This window comes from Mustela putorius, unplaced genomic scaffold (genome assembly GCF_011764305.1).
Source record: "Mustela putorius furo isolate JIRA1106 unplaced genomic scaffold, ASM1176430v1.1 tig00537227_pilon_pilon_pilon, whole genome shotgun sequence".
In the NCBI taxonomy this organism is placed as follows: domain Eukaryota; kingdom Metazoa; phylum Chordata; class Mammalia; order Carnivora; family Mustelidae; genus Mustela; species Mustela putorius.
The window spans coordinates 35459923-35479314 of NW_025422368.1; the positions used below are offsets into that span (position 1 = coordinate 35459923).

Genomic DNA, 19392 nt, shown 5'->3' on the forward strand with positions numbered 1-19392 from the left:
CTCAGCTCCGCCGCAGCCTCGATCATGGGGCTTGTCTGTGGTTTGCCGAGTGTGTGTGCATAGGGCCTGGCAGTGGCGGTGTTATTCCCTGGATGGGAGAATAGCGCTGGAGTGTGAAATCACAGCGGCTCCTGCGTGGCTGGAGGTCATGCTTGGAAATGGCAGGCGGTGAAGCCACGAACCTGTACGAGGACACGCCCTGAGGGCTGTGTCTGCCACCTGAAGGAATTGGAGGGTTCTGTAATGGAACCACCTGCTCTTGCCATTGGGTTATTTCTTAAGCACCTCGGTAAGCACACTGCTGGCGAGAAAGCGCCGCGCACTTAGGTGGGAGGCTAGTGATGCAGACTTCAGCATTTTGGAGGAGGCAGACTTGTCACTGATTTCCTGCCACCCTCACTTGCTTCAGCGTGGAGCCACTGACAACAGACACAGGAGTCCATATGACCACCGGGGACAGTAAGGGATGACATCTCCCAGCTCTCTGTGCATGTGCAGGTTTTGAGGGCACATTTTGTATTAGCTTCTGCAAGTGGGCTGAAGATTAGCAGACTATAACTCAAGGATCCGGAGATAAATATTAAAAAGAGAATTTAGTATCTTGTTTAAGGCTTGATTAAAGAGGTAAAAGTGAGGGTTTCCTTGACTTCTAATAACATGGTAATTTTTTTAATTAAATAGTACTAAAAATATACAAGTATTTCTTGTGATCCAAATCTCTTTGCTTCCTGATTTTGAACTTAGCAAGTAGTGAGGGTTTGGCTGCAGAGGATTTCTCTGAAAATTTCTCAGAATCTTTAGGTTCTGGGTCTGGATATGGATAGCAAGGAATATTTAGATTGGAGAACCCAGAGAAGACCTTGCTCATTTTTTCTTTTCCAGAGGAGGTGAATGTGTCTCCTGTGGCTCCATTATGAAACGGCAAGATTGTGTCTTAATGAAGGTCATAGAGCAGATCATTGTAAGGACTGGACTAGGAGAAAGGATTCTCCTGGGTCTGGGAATCTTGGCACAAGTCCTTCATGTCCCCTAAGCAGTTAGGGTCTGTCACCACTTCTTCATAGTGCTGAGCAAAATGAACCGCGGAGCCCAGGAATCCAGGGTGATTATGGGAACCTTGATTCACTGTCCAGGAATTTCAAGGGCTTGCTGTGGAGAATATTTGCAAGAAGAGGGGTGTGTATGTTTGTGATACCTTTGAAATGAAACAACCTGTATAGCAGGAAGATTTTAAGTTAATTCTAGGAAGAATTTTTAACTTGATTAGTTTTATTTTGAAGAAATAACATCTGGCTTCAGTTCACTTTTTTTTTTTTTTTAATATCCTCATTTTGCTCCTGTGAATATTTGTCTTGGCTTGGTTATTTGCTACTTATTTTAAATTCTCTTTAAGTTCCATAGAAAAGCATTCCTTTGGGGGATGGGGAACAGGGAGGAAATACAGGATATGTAATGTGGGAGATGGAGAGGAGGAGAGGAGCCCTCAGTGTCCTCAGGGCCGCACCCCCTCTTGTGGCCCCAGAAGCCAAGGCTCGGTGCCGGGCTGTGTCCCATACCTAGCGGCTGGTACCTGCGGACGGGAGTGTGTGTGCAGGGGTACCCACCTGCATCTGTGGGATTTGCTTTTGTTTTTTTTCTTTTTTTTTTAAAGATTTTTATTTTATTTATTCATTTGTCAGAGAGAGAGAGAGAGAAAATGATGGGGTGGGGGGGCGGGGAACAGGCAGAGGGAGAAAAAGACTCCCTGCTGAGCAGGGAGCCCAGTGCAGGGCTTGAACCCAGATCACCACCTGAGCCAAAGGCAGACATTTAACTGAGTGAGCCAGCTGGGCGCCCCTGGTTTTAAACCTTTTTGTTTGAGCAGTTCCCCTGATGGCTGATTTTTATCTTTGTATATGGCATAATTCTATGATGTTTATTCTTAGGTGGGTTTGCGGAGTTCTCCCGTTGTTTCCCTGGCCTCTGTGAAGGAAAATCTGCTCTAGTCCCTACCTGCATTTCTCAGCCTTGCCTACCTGTTGCCAACATTGGGCCAACCCGAATTCTTCCCAATCTTTATCTCGGCTGCCAGCGAGATGTCCTCAACAAGGTGGGTGCTTTGAAAACCTCCTTCACTACAGGGTTTCTTGTTAGCGGCTGGAGAAACTGTAATTGCCTCTTCGCTGTCATTTGAAGCACCTGCTGCTTCCAGAAAGGAAGTGCCCCATGCTCAGTATGGCTCCCTGTGAGCCGCTGGTTGGTTGGGTTATGTTCTAGAGGGCTGTTTTGTTTGATATTACTGATTGCCACAAGAAGCCTAATCTGTTATCGTATTGGCTTATTTCTCGAAGGTCCTGGGATAGGACAGGATTTTTCAGAAGTTTAGCTTTATTTTCTTAGGGTATTCATTTTCTCTGTTTTAGTAATTGGGCATACTCAGGAAGGCTTAGATTTCCTAGATTTCACATTTAGGAATGTATTTATTGAGGCACACTAGAAAGGAACTGGGCTTGGGCTTGGATTGAAGAAGGACCTCTGGCCAGAGGGATGGGGGTTGGGAATAAGATGGTGAGGCCAGGGCTAAGGGCATGCATTTCAGGATCCCCTGTCAGAGGCTGGCTGGAGCATTTTCATTGAGAAAGAAGAGGGAAGAGCATGGATTCTCACTGCTGAACATAGTGTGCCTAACACAGGAACCTGTATTGGTACCACTGAGTATCTGAAGGTACAAGTGTTAATAGTTGTAGAACTGAGCTCTGTCTCCATAGCTCATATGCTCTTAACCAGTAGTGCTGGGAGCCAGTGTTCTCGCTGCCAAGAATAGTGGTTTTTCTCTAAAACCTCTTTTTACACCACCTGTAACAGAAAAAGCAAAATGTTAATTGACCTGTTGGTGATTTACAGGTACAACTTTCCTGTAGGAGGGGGATAACTTAACGTTTTCTCCCTGGGTAGCTGAAAGCATTGGGTTGACCCTAAATCTAACTTTCGCACTGGCTTGTGTTAGCATGTGAAAAGCAGAAATACCCTATCGTTGGGCAGCGATGAGACATTCTTTCATTTCTCTTTTTTGTTTTTAAAACTCCTGCCTCTCTAAAATTTTGCCTCAACACTGTTGTTAATAGGTCTGCTTTTACTGGGATATATTTGAAATTTGATTGCACTTGTATTGAGCCTTTTCTGGTGGGGTCACAGTTCCTTTGAACATATGATTAATATTATTTCTCTTTTCGAGATAAACAGACTGTGTCACAGAAGCAAAATTAATTTCCTAGAGTCCCATGCATCCCTGGGGCAAAGCTGAAGATGTTTTAGTTAATCCTCAATTCAGAAAATAAAAAAAATTCCTAGTTAAGAATCTTGCTCAGAATTACCCCCCAGTTAAAAAAAAAAAAAAAAAAGTAACCAGTCAGCAGGTGATTTTACAAATAATTGCATTATAGATCATTTTTGTTGCTTTTGACATTACATTAAATGGCCCATTTTTGCTATGTGCTGTTTCCAGGTTTAACAACTGTGTCATATAATAACTCTGTGAGCACCTGCAAGGTGAGAGCAGTTAAACTGGACCCTGGAGTCGAGGATGGGGAAAAGGGTGGTTTTTTCCCTTCTTTAATTGGCTTTTCAGTGTGTACTGAACAGGATACGTCCACAGATGCATTGGGAGGAGGTGGTCGTAGTGGGAGGAGTGGACTTATGCAAGTTCATGGGGAAAACAACCTGGGCAAGGAGTTTCTGTGGAAGACTGTCAGGAAACTTCTTGAAAACAGATGTGTAGACTAGAGGATGGTGAGAGGTCAGCATGCTTTGAAAGTGGTGAGTAGAAACTTGTATCAGCCTATGGATTCATTGTTGAGAAGAATCAAAGTGCTTAATGGGATTTTAGCGATCATGTAGTGAGTCTTTCTTTGATAAATGAGGAAGCCAATATTACAGAAATATTAGATGAATTATGCAGCATCACTCAGCAGATGAATTTGGGAATAGATGTGCCTCTATTTCTGATCTTCCTGCTCAGCTCTGTGATTTAAACTTTCCTGAGGCTTCCCTGAGGTTCTGCTACCCCCCTCACTCCCGCCCCAGGAAACCGTGTGCTGTCAGTGTGCTGCTTGTTCATTCCCTTATTCAACATGCAGAATTGGTTTTCCTGTGCTCCCTGGTCTTCCACAGGCACTGGGATGGCTGCTCTTTCTCTGTTCTTACCCGAGTTAGCCTAGACACAGAAGACTGCCTTTCCATGTGGCCTGGGAAGACAGCAGGTCAAAGTTATCAGTAAAAATACACCACACACTGTGCAATTTGGTTAGACAAGACCTATTCATTCCACAGTGATGCACAAGACAGGATGACTGACTGTAGGCCCACTGGCAGGGCAGCGTGGCCTCACGGTGGAGAGCTGGCCTCGGAACTGGCCAGTCCATCATCCTGGGGCTGCCTCACCAGCCACATCCGGTTAGCTGAGCTGCTGAATCTGGGTTTCCTTACCTACGAACTGCCATGATTCTGCCTTCTAGTGTTCACATCAGGTTCCAATGAAGTGACACGTGCCAAGCACCAAGGACAGTTCCTGGTCTGTAGGGACCCTGGTTACTGTCAGCAAGAGGCCCAGTGTACAAGCTGCTAGTTACAGTGGGTGTGGTTGGTTGAGGAAGGCGATGGAGGAGATAGGACTTAAGGTCAGTTTTGAAGGCAAAAGGAGTGGCAAATGCAAAATTACGTACTGAATTGACTTCAGAAAGAAAAATTACAGTTCCATTATCTAGAACTGTGATGCCTGTGGTGATTTAATGTGCCGTCTCTCCTCAGTCTAGCTGAGCATGGGAAACTTGATCAAATAGAGCAGTTTTATCTATCTCTCTTTATATCAATATATATGTTGGTATATGTCGGTCTGTGTCCCATGTACTACTCCACAGTCTGCATCAACAGATCATAGAACCCTACTTAGAAACCAGTCCAACTACAGGACAAAGTTTATTTCATGGTTTAGGAGACAGAAAGTTTTAAAGGGAAAGAATTGTGAATGGAAATCGTAATTAATAATAAAATAAAAATTCATTTTTTGACTAGAAAATGCCATTTCTGGAAGTTTTCTTAATTGTATTTTGAAGCCAGAATCCATTTTTTAAATTCTCAAGGGACAGTCTCAGGGGACAGATGAACCCTTTTTATATCCAGCCTGCTGTATTCAGTGTAACTGCCCTACTTAAGGCCAATGAGAAGAAGACCGTTTGAATTAGTGAAAAATGTACATTACTTGTTTGGAGGGGGGCAACTTTTTGAGACATAATTCATATACTGTATGATATAGAAGCTATTTTTTATTGAGATGTAATTGACATATATAAGGTTTCAAGTATACAACATGATTTGCTATTTGCATATATTGTAAAACCACAGTAAGTCTAGTTAACGTCTGTCACCACACAGTTACACTTTTTTCTTGTGATGAGAGTTGTTTTTTTTTTTTTTAAGATTTTCTTTATTTATTTGACAGACAGAGATCACAAGTAGGCAGAGAGGCAGAGAGTGAGGGGGAAGCAGGCTCACTGCTGAGCAGGGAGCCCGATGTGGCTCGATCCCAGGATCCTGGGGTGATGACCTGAGCCGAAGGCACGAAGGCAGAGGCTTTAACCCACTGAGCCACCCAGGTGCCCCTTGTGATGAGAATTTTTAAGATCTACTCTCTTAGCATCTTTCAGATATACAGTAGACAATTATGAACTACAGCCGCTATACTGTAGTTATTATTGGAAGTCTGTCCCTTCTGACCACCTTCACCCCACCCCCATATATGTTCTCTGTATCTATGAGTAGATTAGATTCCTTTCGATTCCACATGTGTTATCAGACAGTGTTTGTTTTTCTCTGACTTATTTCACTGAGGATAATGTCCTCAAGGTTCATCCATGTTGTTGCCAATGGCAAGATCTCATTCTTTTTTAATGGCTGAGGAACCCTGCATTGTGCACGTATATACCACGTCTTTATAGATTCATCGGTCGACGGGCCACTTAGGTTGTTTCCATGTCTTGACTGCTGTGAATAATGATGCAGTGAACATGGGCGCACAGAGATCTCATCAAGTTAGCGTTTTCAGTTCCTGAAGATACCCACTCAGAAGTGGAATTGTTGGATCCTATGGTAGTTTTATTTCTGATATTTTTAGGAACCTCCATACCATTTTCCATAGTATCTGTGCCAATTTACATTCTCACAAGCTGTTTATAAAATAAGATAAAGTAATGGAACTAACATTTAATGAGACTCTTACATCATGTGCCTGTTATTTTGTCCTCCGATGGCTTTACAAAATAGACAGCATTAACCCTATCTTACAGGTGAGCAAACTAAAGCTGAGTGAGGTTAGGTGACCCGCCCAAGATCATGCACGTCATGAATGGTAGCGTGCTAGGTGGTGCTCTGGTGTTTCTGGGCCAGTCCCCATATACTTTTAATTATTCCTGCCACACTGAGTTCATCCATGCCATTAGGAGGGAAGGCCGAGCATACAGGTATGTGTGCTGCCAGAAAGGCAAATTTGGTTAGTGGAAATTTATACAGATTTGCTTCTGATTGAGTCACCTTTTTCAGTGTCATAGGAAACAAGATCATCTATCAGCTGAGAATGAGGATTTTTGTTTGAAGAAAAAGGGAAGTGGGATGGTTAGTGTCTAGGAGAGAGGGAAAGTGGAGGGACCAGGGAAATAAAATGACTGCTGAGGAGCACGAGTCAGAAGTGAGACTGAGCGGCCTTGTTGAATGTTTCTCCCTGGCTGCGTTCAGCTGCGTGGCGTGGGTGCAGATGCAGACCAGGTGGGGAATGAGGTTTACCCAGGGCTGCAGAATCGCCAAGTGAGTGGGAAGAAGCCAGAGTGGGACAAAGGAGGGTGGAAGCAGGGAAGTGGTTTATAATGACTGACCACAGAATTTCACTTGGGCAAGGCATGAAGGCAGACATCATGACGATAAAGGACAGAAAGAAAAGAGGTGGGATCAGCAGCGGGTGGATCCTGGGGAATTGAAGGATTCCAAGAGTAGTGGTATAAGAGACAGCAAGCCGGAAGGACAGAAGGAAGAGTCCAAGAGTGGGGTGTGTGAGGTCGAGATTCGGGCTGGGGGCTGGTTGTTGCTAATGACCAAGACCAAACCGGGTCTCAGTGAGTGGTCAAGGTGAGAAGTTCAAAGAACTAAGAGGCCAAGGTATCAGAAGGATAGTTGAAGGGCAAGAAAGATTATTTTGTCAGTAGAAGGCACGTGTTAGCCGACTTAGCCCAAAGTTGAGCTAAATATTAAACAGCATAACGAGTGCCCACTGGAAGCTTACAGACTGTGATGTTTAATTATGGGACAGAATAATATTCAGTTGTGTATGTTTTATACACATACTAAAAATGGGATGAATTTCATAAATACCTCTTTATAACACAGTAAGAAGTCATTGATGTTCATCTGTGAATAAAAGCAGTTATTATTCTGTAAAACAGCCCATTCTTCATAATTATAGTTCCATCCCGGTTCCACGGACATTGATTAAGATGCCCTCTCAGCCACGTGTATGTACATTTGTAAAAATAATCAGGAGAGCAGGTCACTAGTGTGTATTGCTGCCTGTAACTCAGGGCCTCAGAGGTCCAGCGCCATCGCAGCTGAGAGCCCCAGCTGGGGCCACCCTGTGGAGGGCAGAAGGCGCTTGACCTAGGAGCAGCTGCTTCTTCCCCTGGAACCACGCACTCACTGGGAGGCACTGTGTGTGTTCTCGCTCGGACCTGTTTAGGCCAGTGGCCTTGTTATTATTATTGTGCATAGTAATTAAGATATTACATACACTCATGAAATATGAATGAGGGAAGGAAGAGAGATGTTTTTCTATGACCTAAGGTAAATGTTTTGGGAAGATTCAGGAAAAACAGATTGCTTTATATTTTTTCTGTCTAAACTAGGGCAGAAGGCAACTGTAAAATACCCAGGGGTCATACTCCAGCATTCTGTACTGATGTTGTTCTGTAAGTTTTTGCTCTTCTTCAAAGAAATGGAAACTCTAAGTAGTAGATGCATTTGGTTGTGATTTGCTTAAGAACGCCAATCAGCTAACTCCTACCAAAAAACAAGCAAATGAACATGATTCTGCACCAGAAATTAGTGAATTCATGTATTTATTTTAAATAAAAATGAAATGTTTCAAGTGTAATGTATAATTTTTAATGATTTCTTTTAACTTTTTCACTGGATGTATACCTGCCAATCCAGATTATGTATTGTATTTAATTTAGCAGCCAAATCATATTTAAATTTTACATGGTAACATTTTAGGATTTTTTTGTTTGCCTCTTTGATTTAAAATTGGCCATGTTTAATTTATCAAGTCCTATCTTATAACTGATAATTGATTTAATTTTTTTTTTGCAGTAAAATGCTTATAAATCATTACATTTATCATTGAGATCATTTCCTTTTTTCTCATTTCATGTTTATTTTAACATTACTGAGTTTTAATACATTAATGTCTGATTCCCCTTTCCCTCTTTTGCCAGTTGCTTAAAGTAAAACTGCTGGGGCACTGAACAGGCCCAGAAGAGCATGAGACTCTTGATCTCAGGGTCATGAGTTCAAGCCCCACATTGGATATAGACATTACTGCCCCCCCCAAACCTTAAAAAAAAAAAAGCATTACTTAAATGCATCTATTATGGTATATTGTTTTGTAAGTGAAAAATACTTTTTTGAACTACAACAGCTTTGTGAGCTTGGATTATCTATGGGTGTCCTTCTCATGTGTCTGCTGTGTTCAGAGTCAAGGGATTGCTGCGCTGGGGGTGTGGCAGCTGTGAGCTGCCAGGCACACCGGCAGCTCGTCCTCACTGTGCAGCAGTGGACACTGGTGTCAACGTGACCCCAGAGGCCAGCACCATGATGCCTGGGGCTGCAGCGGCCAGGACAGTAAGGGAAAGCAGAGGGTGACAGAAACACCTCTTCATGTGCCCCGAGTCGCTCGGAAAGCCTTCTCACAGAAGCTCACAACCAGAGTGGTGCCCTTTAACTTTCTAATTTATTAGTGATAGTTGAAAAGAGCCTAAAGAATGAAATTAAACTTAACATTGCTTCATTTAGTTCAAGAGAACGTGTGTATGTAGGCTAGTTACCTTGCTGCTCCATCCAACTTGCATGAGAGCATGGCGACTCAGGATGGATTCTGAAGACAAATGTACTTGGATATGAATCTTGACTCTAGATCACTTGCTATCTGTGTGACTTGGCAAACATGCAGCCTCAGTTTCCCCATTTTTAAAATGAGGATAAAATAGTACCCACGGCAGAGGGTGGTTGTGAGGATTAAGTGAGACCATCTATGTATTTGTTAAGTTTTTAATTCCAGCATCCTTAACATGCAGCATTCTGTTAAACTTCCAGCTGTGTGCTGTAGTGACTCAGCACTTCCCTTTGTCACCGGGCTCCTCAGGACCAGTGCACTCCTTCATTCCCCTCACCTGTTTCCCTCATCCCCCACTCACTCCCCTCTGGTAACCACAGGGTGTGCTCTGGAGTTAAGAGTTTGTTTCTTGCTTTGTCTCTTTTTCTTCCCTTGTTTTGTAGATTCCACATAGAAGTTGAAATCATATGGCATTTATCTTTCTCTGACTTATATCCTTTAGCGTTATGTGCTAAGCTAGCTCCATCCATGTCATTGCAAATGGCAAGATTTCATTCTTTTTTATGGCCAAATAGTATTTGTGTGTGTGTGTATGTGTGTGTGAGACACATCTTCTTTATCCTTTCATCTATCCCTGGACACTTGGGCTACTTCCATAATTTGGCTATTGTAAATACTGCTGCTATGACATAGGATGCATGTATGCCTTTGAATCAGTGTTCTTGTATTATTTGGGTAAATACCCAGTAATGCAATTACTGGATCATAGTTCTAGTTGTAACTTCATGAGGAGACTCCATACTGTTTTCCAGAATGGCTGTCCCAGTTAGCATTCTCATGAGCAGTGTCGAGGGCTCCCCCTTCTCCACATCCTCAAGAGATTGTCTATTTAAATATTCAGCACAGTACTTGGAAATAGTAGGGATTCATTAACTGTTAAATACTATTCTGGTAGATATTTTATTAATATGTATTATATACCATAATATATTAATAAGCCTCTAGCAAAGGTTCTCAACAATATTTTTTGATTGAATTTAGGTTCAGTGGCCATTTCTATAAACTGAAGGTTATGAAGCTACTTGTCAAAAGCATACATTGTTACACTCTTTCTATGGGGGAAATCAAATTTGACAGTCACTATAGATTTGTAACATGTTTTGTCCATAGGGAGAACTGCCTGTTATCTTCTGAAACTTCTAGGTCTTCATTACTGAATTGGGTAGAAAGTGACGTTACTATATCCTTTCACTTTTAATAAGTCTGTAGTCCTGTTGATGGATAGGAGAAGGACCTATAAAATGATTCATTTAAGGACCATTGGCAAGAAAGGCTTGAAAGGCTCCTTAACTCCAGAGGGACCCATTGCCATTTTACATGGGAGATACTGCAGTTGATCAAGTGGCAGTAATCTCAGCATGGAAAAACAAATGTGACCTTTGCTACATGTACGAAAGTTGAAAAGTTGTAGTAAACACCATTAAGATCTTCACAACCTGATTGTGAACCTACCAGAAGCACATGAAAGCAGGGTCAGTCGGTCACTCCAGGAAACTCACCTGGTTCCCAAATCTGTTTCTTGACATTATCGTCTCACAGTTGAGAGAGGGCTTACATGGCTTGGATTTATTGAGTCTACTTTTGTGTAAATATACTTATTGTGCCTTATGTGGTAAATGAAGAGGTTTAGGGAATTGGCATATTTCAGGAGAGAAAATAGGAAGAAAATGACCAACTGTCTTTCAGGTAGTTGGAAAACATTTGTAGAGGAGGTACCATTCCAAGGAATGACCAGAGTTGCTTAAAAGAGAATTATTTCAGGCTTAGAACATTTTGAACTATAGGAAGGGGGGTTGTGGGGGCTTGCCTGGGAAATAGTGGACAGGGTGTTGGTTGAGCAAACATGTATTGGGTACTGCTGTGTACCTGGTGCTAAAGGTAGGAAAACAAGTGCGAGTCAGTCCCAGATCTCACTACCTCACTCCTTGCTAGGAGCAGCATTAGCTAGGAGCAGCATTAGCTGCTCAGAACAGCAGTGCACTCTGAACAAAGTGCTTTGGAAGAGAGTGCAGTGGTGAGTTATGCGTCAGTGGAAGGAGTGCACAATAAGGTTAACTTCATCAAAGCCAGAAAAGTGGATGAGAGTGACCAGGAAGAGGAACAGGGCCTCCAAAACACAGGAGTGGCATGAACGGCAGCATGGAAGGGTGGGTGCACATGTGACGTTGGGGGATTGGACAGGAGCAGGCAGTGACATAGTGACAGTGAAGTGTGGGCAAAGCACTTAGCCCATGTTTGATTATAAGAAAGATTACTCTGGTTTTTGCTCAAACTTCCAAGAGCTCCCTGGTGGCTCATTTGTTATTGGGGCTGCCCGCTGGCCAAGGAGCAGCAGGGAACAGAGAGGAGAGGACAGATGGGAGGTGGATACCAAAAGGATCTGGCGACCATCTGGATAGGGGTCATGAAGGAAAACAGATGACTTGATCATCTGGGTGTCTGGCTCAGGTGTCTGGGTAGATGGTATTTTCTAGCTCAGGTGTCTGGGTAGATGGTATTACCATAAACCAACTTATGGTGACAAAGAGGAAATGGGACTTTAGGGCCCAGAGAGATAATGTGTTGAGTTTCTGACATTTTGAGTTTGAAGGGCCTGAGGAACATGCAAACAGAGACACCCAGGAGGTAGTTGGAAGGATGGGTTGGAAATTAAAGAGAATGTATATTTAAAAGTCGTCAACATGTAGAGCTGATAATTAAAGCAATGGCAATAGATTCAGTCTTTAAAGAGAATATTCAGAGCGACAAGACTGCCTAGGACTTCATCTTTGAGAACAACCAGCATGTTCCCTTTGGGAAGAAAATGTTCTTGTTGTATATACCTATACTCTGTAAAGTCATAGTAAACTGTCCTGGTTTTATTTTGTATTCTTCCACTTCTTTCTCAGTAATGAAAAGAGATGATTATATTAATGATGTGTGATCTTCAAGCATACTATTTTATTTTAAACATTTACTTATTTGAGGGAGAGGGATGGAGTGCATGTGCACACAAGAGAATTGGGGGACAGGCAGAGGGAGAGTATCTCAAGCAGACTCCCTGATGATTGTGGACCCCGACACCAGGCTCAGTCTCATGACCCACAAGATCATGACTTCAGCTGAAACCAAATGTCAGGCGCTCAAACTCTAAGCCAGCCAGGCATCCCTTTAAACATGCTATTTTAAACAGCCTTTCTTTGCCCTTAAAAACAATTCTGCTTTAAACTAAAGTCACTAAATGTCACTGTGCTAGGTTTTTGGATTTCACTGGTTGAATTAACGCTGATTTCAAGGAAACCAGTAATTCCTGTCATTAAACTTCACTCTTCCAAAATGATTGCCGCTGGTGTGTTCATCTCTTTAATTGCTCTCTCCCTCCACAGGAGCTGATGCAACAGAATGGCATTAGTTATGTGTTAAATGCCAGCAATACCTGTCCTAAGCCCGACTTTATCCCGGAGTCTCATTTCCTGCGAGTGCCTGTGAATGACAGCTTTTGTGAGAAAATTTTGCCATGGTTGGACAAATCAGTAGATTTCATTGGTAAGTAGCTCCGGTAGTATTATAAGTCCACTGGGTTATGTAGAGTCTCATATACAGGTATACCCCTTCCTTCCCTTTTCTGTCTTTAGAGGAAAGGAGCCTATTTCAGAGATTCTGTAAGTCTAGGAACAACACATGTTGCTGCTTATCTTACTCAGTGGCCAAGGTGACATGTGTGCCATGCTGTTGCTGAGGGACTGCCTTGTGATATTCTGGCTTCCTGAACACCACGAGGTTAATCCTGATGAGATCTGTGATTATGTTGGCAAGTATTTGAAAATCAGTTAAACTTATGGGATTAAACTTCAGACATTTTTTCAGATCCCATAAATGACTCTTGGAAGCTTTGGTGGCGTTCCTTAAACTGGTTTCACCTCGCTATGTTCTCCCCAGAGAAAGGTCAAATCCTGTGAAAACAAATCCCATCTTTATGTCACGGAGACTTGTAAGCCTCAGTCCAAGTGCCAATAATTTCAAGTAGTAGGGGATCTAGAAAAAACTCCCTGATCCCTCCTGTGCTGTATTCTGCTTGCGGGCCTGTCAGTCCTGGTGCTTGGTGACGTTTTGGTGCCTCACGATCAGGTCTGGTCTGGGAAACTGGTGATGTGTATTTGAAATGCAGTTTTAGTGACAAGTGGCTGAACGGGGGAGATCCACTGTTTGCTCTCAACCAGCATGAAGAGCCCCTTTGCTCCTGATGTTCCATGTGAGAAGTTCATGATGTTTTCTTCCTCTAGTCACATAAGCTTGAGCACTCTGAATTAAATACTCTGAATTTGTTACTGTAATTAAGAAAAGAACTGGTTCCTTTAAAAATCTGAAATTATGTACATTAAGCCCTTCAACTAAACCTTTCATCTGAGAGAGGAATTTCTAGATAATGCTTTTGGAACTTTGAGTAATTCCAAAACAGTTCTTCCCCCCCCCCCTTCAAGATTCCAGATTGCCAAGTTTTCATCTTTAACTAGGATGCAGTCTTTGAAACATCAGAAGATAAATGGCTTAGATAATTCACTTTATAATATTCACAAATAAAACTCCCAAATGAATCACCCCACCGCTGTATTTCTAGGATGTATTCATACATATATCCTTGTTTTTGCTTATTTAGAAGGTAACACTTAATGTTCCTATTGATTGTCATGTCAATCCAGAGGCATTTGGCTCTAATCTCAGCTAAAAGTGCAGTTTCAGGACCTATTTAGAAGAGACCTCATCTCAGTGTTCGAGCTTTGGGAGAGTTAGTAGAAAAGAGAAAGTGAGTAACTTTGCCCCGGCTTGCTTGCTTCTTTCCTGGTAGACCTAAGGGTCATCCTGCCACTTCGTTCAGACAGAAGGAATTTACCATGTTCCAGCTTGGTTAAGCACACCCAGATACGTATTCTAACTTATTAGTAATATCTGAAAATATTTACACTTCCCAGTATTTCACTTGCTCAGCCCTGTTTACTAGGGCCATTGCTCCCCATGCCTCCAGCCCAGTAATTCAGTGTGAACCCTTTGGAGTCCGACGCATGGTCACAGTGGTTGCTGGCCTCCACTGTGCTCTTTGCCGTGGTCAGTCCTGGCAGGTGCACAGTGGGAAAACTGCCCCCTTACCAGGGCTGAGTGACTTACAGGCTTGTGGAGGTTTTGTCTATTATTGAGGTAAATTTCAACAAATTTCTGGGTTTGTTGGGAGGACTGAAGTGTTCATGGAGTTTTGTCTTTATTTTTAGTTCCCATGGCAGCAGTGAGCTGGGGTTGCCTGGGACTGTGGGACATTTTTGAGGTGCCCGGTCCCAGCTGGCTGCTCCTCTGGTGCTCTCCCTCCTCACCCTGCCCTCGGCTCCCGCCCTGCATCCTGAGTTTGCATGTGGGCCCTGCAGGGAGGTGACCCAGGGCATGTACTTTGGAGCCAAATTGTATTTGGGTCCTGCCTTCCTTGGTTACTAGTTAAGTGATTGGTGTAAGCTTCTCAGCTTCCTGATCTGGAAATGGAAGGTAGTGTATGTACTTAGAGGGGAGTTGTGACGATTAAAGTGAGTAACAGACGGAGAATACCCTGTCCTCATAACTGGTCTTACTAAATAGCAGTTTTACAAATGATCCTCTGAGTTCTTTCAGTTTTTTTTCTTAGAGCTGTCTTCTGTAAGCGTAGTGATTGCTTCTTTATTTTTAGCCTTTATAAGTCTCATCCTCACTGGCTCCCCTTTACCCATTTGTTATTCTCTCTGCCCTTTTTGACCTCGATTTTTATTCCTGAGCTGCTGTAGCGACAGCCTGCTTTTTTTCTTTCCAGTTGTCACCATCCGTGCTTTTTTTTTACACCATCCGTGCTTTTGCTGCCCCCTGTTCAGCAACCTTCAGTCCGTAGCCTGACATTCCCGGCCCTCCAGCCCCTACTCCTCACCTTTGAAACCTTCTTTCTAGCAACCCTCTGCTCTGCCCACCCCGCCCCATGGCGCATGTGCAATGGCCCTGGTGAACTGTTGGCTGAGCGGCCTTTTGGGTCCTCCTGCATGGCCGCCCAGCACACCTTTCCCTTCTCTCTGCCAGCTCCCTGTGTGTGTGACTTCCTTTGCTTTAATACTCTCTTTAGGACTCCTTTCTGTCAAGAGCTGAACCCCAATCTAGTGTAATATTTTCATTTAGAATTTTTTTTAAGATTTATGTATTTATTAGAGCATGCTCATGCACAGGGTAGGGAGGGGTGCAGCAAAGGGAGAGAGAGAGAATCCCAAGCAGACTCCCCACTGAGCCCATGGGGCCTGATCCCATGACCCTGAGATGACGACCTGAGCTGAAATCAAAAGTCAGATGCTTAACCGACTGAGCCACATAGGTACCCCTCAGATTTCTAAAATACATCCTCAGAAGTGTCATGATTGTAAAAGCAAAGTATAATGCAGAATATTTGAAAAACAGAGAAAAGGAAACCTATAACGTCAACATCCTAACACATCTGTTATCATCATTTTATTTCCTTCCAACTCTTTCCACATTTTCTATAAAGATTGCTTTTTAAGGTATGTATGAGTCAACTAGCCAGTATTTACTGGGTGCATAATATATGCCCAGTGTGAAGCCCTCTGAAGTAATTAGAAGCAAGATCCTTCTAGGTTCTTATAGTCTTGTTTTGAGATAACTGTTTTAAATAATTGAGGGAATATTGTCAACATTTTAAAAAGTTTCTGAGGAGCGCTTAGGTGGCTCAGTCATTAAGCATCTGACTCTTGATTTTGGCTCAGGTCATGATCTCCGAGTCTCTCTCTCTCCCTCCCCCACCCCTGACCTCCCCTCCAGCTTTCCACCTCCATACCTCCCCACGTGAGTGCACACACACTTTCTAACTAGCTAAATAAATAAAATTTAAAAAATTAAAATCCAGCCTACTTCCAATAAGAATTTAAAGCAGCTTACAGTATGAGATTAGGATAAAAAAAACACACATTACACACACTACACATTAAAATAGGATCAAAGGGCAAGAACCAAGTAATATGGAGCTAGAAGAATACAATACAATCTGAATTACAGTTCCCTTTTGAAATCGAATGAAAGACTCAGCTTTGAGCTTAGCAGCATAGGCAAAAGTGGAACTACTAAGATTAGTACAGGCTGAGGACTGTGTAGTTGAGACAAGGGAGAGAACAGTAGAGGCCAGGAAGGCATGGGACTTGATGTACATGAGTTTATATATTATCATGTTGTATAGTACATATTTCCTTGTCTCAAGAATTTATTTTCATTTGTTACTGTTTCATTATGTTTGATTTCACTATCTAGAGAAAAGCTGATTATTCATATACTATCCAAAAGTCCTATGTGTTTTGTACATCATGAATAATCACAGACATTAGGAGTTTGTAATGTCTATAACAGAAGTGGGGAGATTGGAGAGGCCTTATATTACTATTTAGCTGCCAGAGCAGAGTCCCAGGAGATCTTTGAATTACAAGAATTTTGACATATAAGGTTTGGTAACTTTTGGTGGTGTCAGCTAACACAAGAGCGAAAAGGGGAGAATCGAGCTCCACAGCTGTGGCTCATAGATAAGCGCACATGTCACTGTTCTGAAGTGAGGCAGTCCTAGTGCTGGCTGACATGTTAGCAGGTTCCAGGCAGCCTGAGCAACTTCACTTACTCCCACAGGTAGCTTCTGAAGTCCCTCAACAGGGAGAGATGGCAGCACTGTTGGGCTGAATGTTCTTGGTTCTAAGTGTCCAAAAGTCCCACCTACCCTGTTGTAGGTAACAGACATGATGCAGTCAGGAACTCCTGGATATCCAGGAAAGGTTCAAGTTCCCTTGGTCCTCGTTAAAGGGAAAACCTGATTCATAGCACACACATGGTTTTCTTCTTAAATTCAGCAAATCAAGTTGAGCCACTTTATGACATACAGAAAAATCTAAACTATAGGGAGAGAGGTTCTATGAGTCAGGATTTTAAAAGTACCCTGACCTGGCATCTTTTTGCATTCTGATGTGATATGGTGATAGTCCTCTCCTTCCCCACCCTCCTGATTTTTAAAATTAGTAATGTATGTCACATATGTTTGAAATGAGAAAAATTTTTAAAATTTCATACCTCTTATATGTAGCAAAACATTATACCGAAATACAATGTTATATGTCAGTTATATCTCAAAACTGAAAATCCAGTCTCAAAACTGTAAAAAAAAAAGTGTAGTATCTCTTACCTAACTAGAAAGAAGTTGGAGTGTCAGACAACATGGGTAAAGTTGTTTTCTTTATGCTTCTCTGCATTCTGAAATTTTCCACACTAAAGAAGTAGAATCATGTCATCATAATGTAGGATGTATAGCCAGGGAAGGTTATTAAAATAAAAATAATGGGGCGCCTGGGTGGCTCAGTGGGTTAAGCCGCTGCCTTCGGCTCAGGTCATGATCTCAGGGTCCTGGGATCGAGTCCCGCATCGGGCTCTCTGCTCGGCAGGGAGCTTGCTTCCCTCTCTCTCTCTCTCTCTGCCTGCCTCTCCATCTACTTGTGATTTCTCTCTGTCAAATAAATAAATAAATAAATCTTAAAAAAAAAAATAAAATAAAAATAATGTAAAAAACCCATTGGGAAAGGTACCGAGTAAGAGAAGAGCTTGAGTTAGGGGACTCCGTGCTTACTAACACATCTGGCCCTTTGCTGTCCTGTATGTAAATGATGAAGTGATCTTCCTTTTATCTCCCTAAGAAATTATTGGAAGGAACAATGTGTAAGTAGATGAGATTTACTCGGAGTTATTAGATGAAGGGAAGTAACTGGCAGCAAGATCTCACCGTTGACCATCGTTGTTCTTAGTGACCCTTTTTAAATTTGACTCCTGCAGAGAAAGCCAAGGCCTCCAACGGGCGCGTCCTGGTGCACTGCTTAGCCGGCATCTCCCGCTCGGCCACCATCGCCATCGCCTACATCATGAAGAGGATGGACATGTCCTTAGATGAAGCTTACAGGTGAGGGCCAGAATGTGTCTTGTGTGACAGGCTTTTCATTTGACCTGAAGTGTGAAGGGAGAGGAGGGCATGGAACCAAATTAAAGCAAATCAGGATTATTTTAGTTACATGCCGTACAGGTGACTGGATTTTTAAATGGTTTTTCAAAGACCAGAGAAGAATGCACTTGTATAAGTTAGCATGAATTCCACCCAACTCGTGTTGGGTTCATCTTCAACTACTTTCTAATTTTCAGGAACAATAAATCTAAACAGAACACCATCCTGTTAAGTGAGTTTATATCTTTTCCTAACTGGGGAAGTATATCTGAGGGGTAAAAAGCTCCAGCAGATTACCCATTACAGAATTCCTCCTCCTGCTTCAAGCTTTGTGCCTCCATCACTGTGAGGAAAAAGCCCGAGAGCAAGTAATTGTCAAAATACGTTTACTGAGTCCAATGTCCTACATTCTAGAGTTGTCCAGAGTCTGCATTTTGACTGGATCGCTCTCTCCACCCTTGGGCCAAGTGGAGGACAGGCAAGTGGCAAGCGCGCACAGGACCAGGGTTTGTGCCCTGGATGAATCACCGGCCCCTGCGTGCTTAGCGAGTAGAGGTGGGGAGTTTCCGTGTGATAGAGAGCCAGTACATATGGGTGCAGGAAGCAGGCCTGTTGTAACAATTGGACTTTTTTCTCACATTGGAAGATGTGGAAAGAAATGGGCTGCCCGAGCAGCTTCTCATGCGAGGAGCGAGCCTGGAGGAGAAGGGTCCTACCTTGGTCTCCATCAGCTCCCTCGTCCCCCAGTCAGGCTGTTCTCCCCACAAGGCTTCTGGCACCATTTCGGAAGCAGAAGGAAAGGCACTCTTGTCACGTTACCAAGTCTTATTACGAGGACCCTACATTTATATTTGTTACGGTGGGACCAGTTGTTTCTGACCTCAGTTTGCTTTAGGTTACTTGATTTCCAAGGAGTTTGTGATTTTCCTCTGTGTTCAAGTACAAATCCTCAGTGTGGTTTCACTCCTGCGTCTTTGGCAGGGTGTCTGTGAAGGTCAGTAGTCAATGAATTCATCTAAGAGTCTGTTTCCACAATTAAACATAAAAGCTATTTATTACTGGTTTTTACCCCCTTGATGATTCTTTTTAACACAGTGGTTATAAAAATGGACCCAGACATTAGGCCTGGTTTTGAATCCCAGCTGTGTGATTCTGGGCAAGTCACTTAAGGACTTTGTGTCCCTATATGATG

At 42.8% G+C, this 19392-nt stretch overlaps 1 protein-coding gene and 1 long non-coding RNA gene across 15 annotated transcripts in view; one reads left to right on the forward strand and one right to left on the reverse strand.

Moving 5' to 3' along the window:
* Positions 1-19392, forward strand: part of DUSP16 (dual specificity phosphatase 16) — a 78331-nt gene that overhangs the window by 54588 nt on the left and 4351 nt on the right. For all 14 annotated transcript variants that reach the window (XM_045073393.1, XM_045073392.1, XM_045073394.1 and 11 more), the window contains 3 exons: positions 1926-2089; positions 12556-12715; positions 18038-18161. In XM_045073393.1, the coding sequence (XP_044929328.1) occupies positions 1926-2089; positions 12556-12715; positions 18038-18161 (448 nt within the window). The remainder of the gene's footprint in view (positions 1-1925; positions 2090-12555; positions 12716-18037; positions 18162-19392) is intronic.
* Positions 2426-18090, reverse strand: LOC123390053. The gene is made up of 2 exons (XR_006604706.1): positions 17988-18090; positions 2426-2835 (listed from the first exon to the last, which is right to left on the reverse strand). It is a non-coding gene; the product is annotated as an uncharacterized LOC123390053 (long non-coding RNA).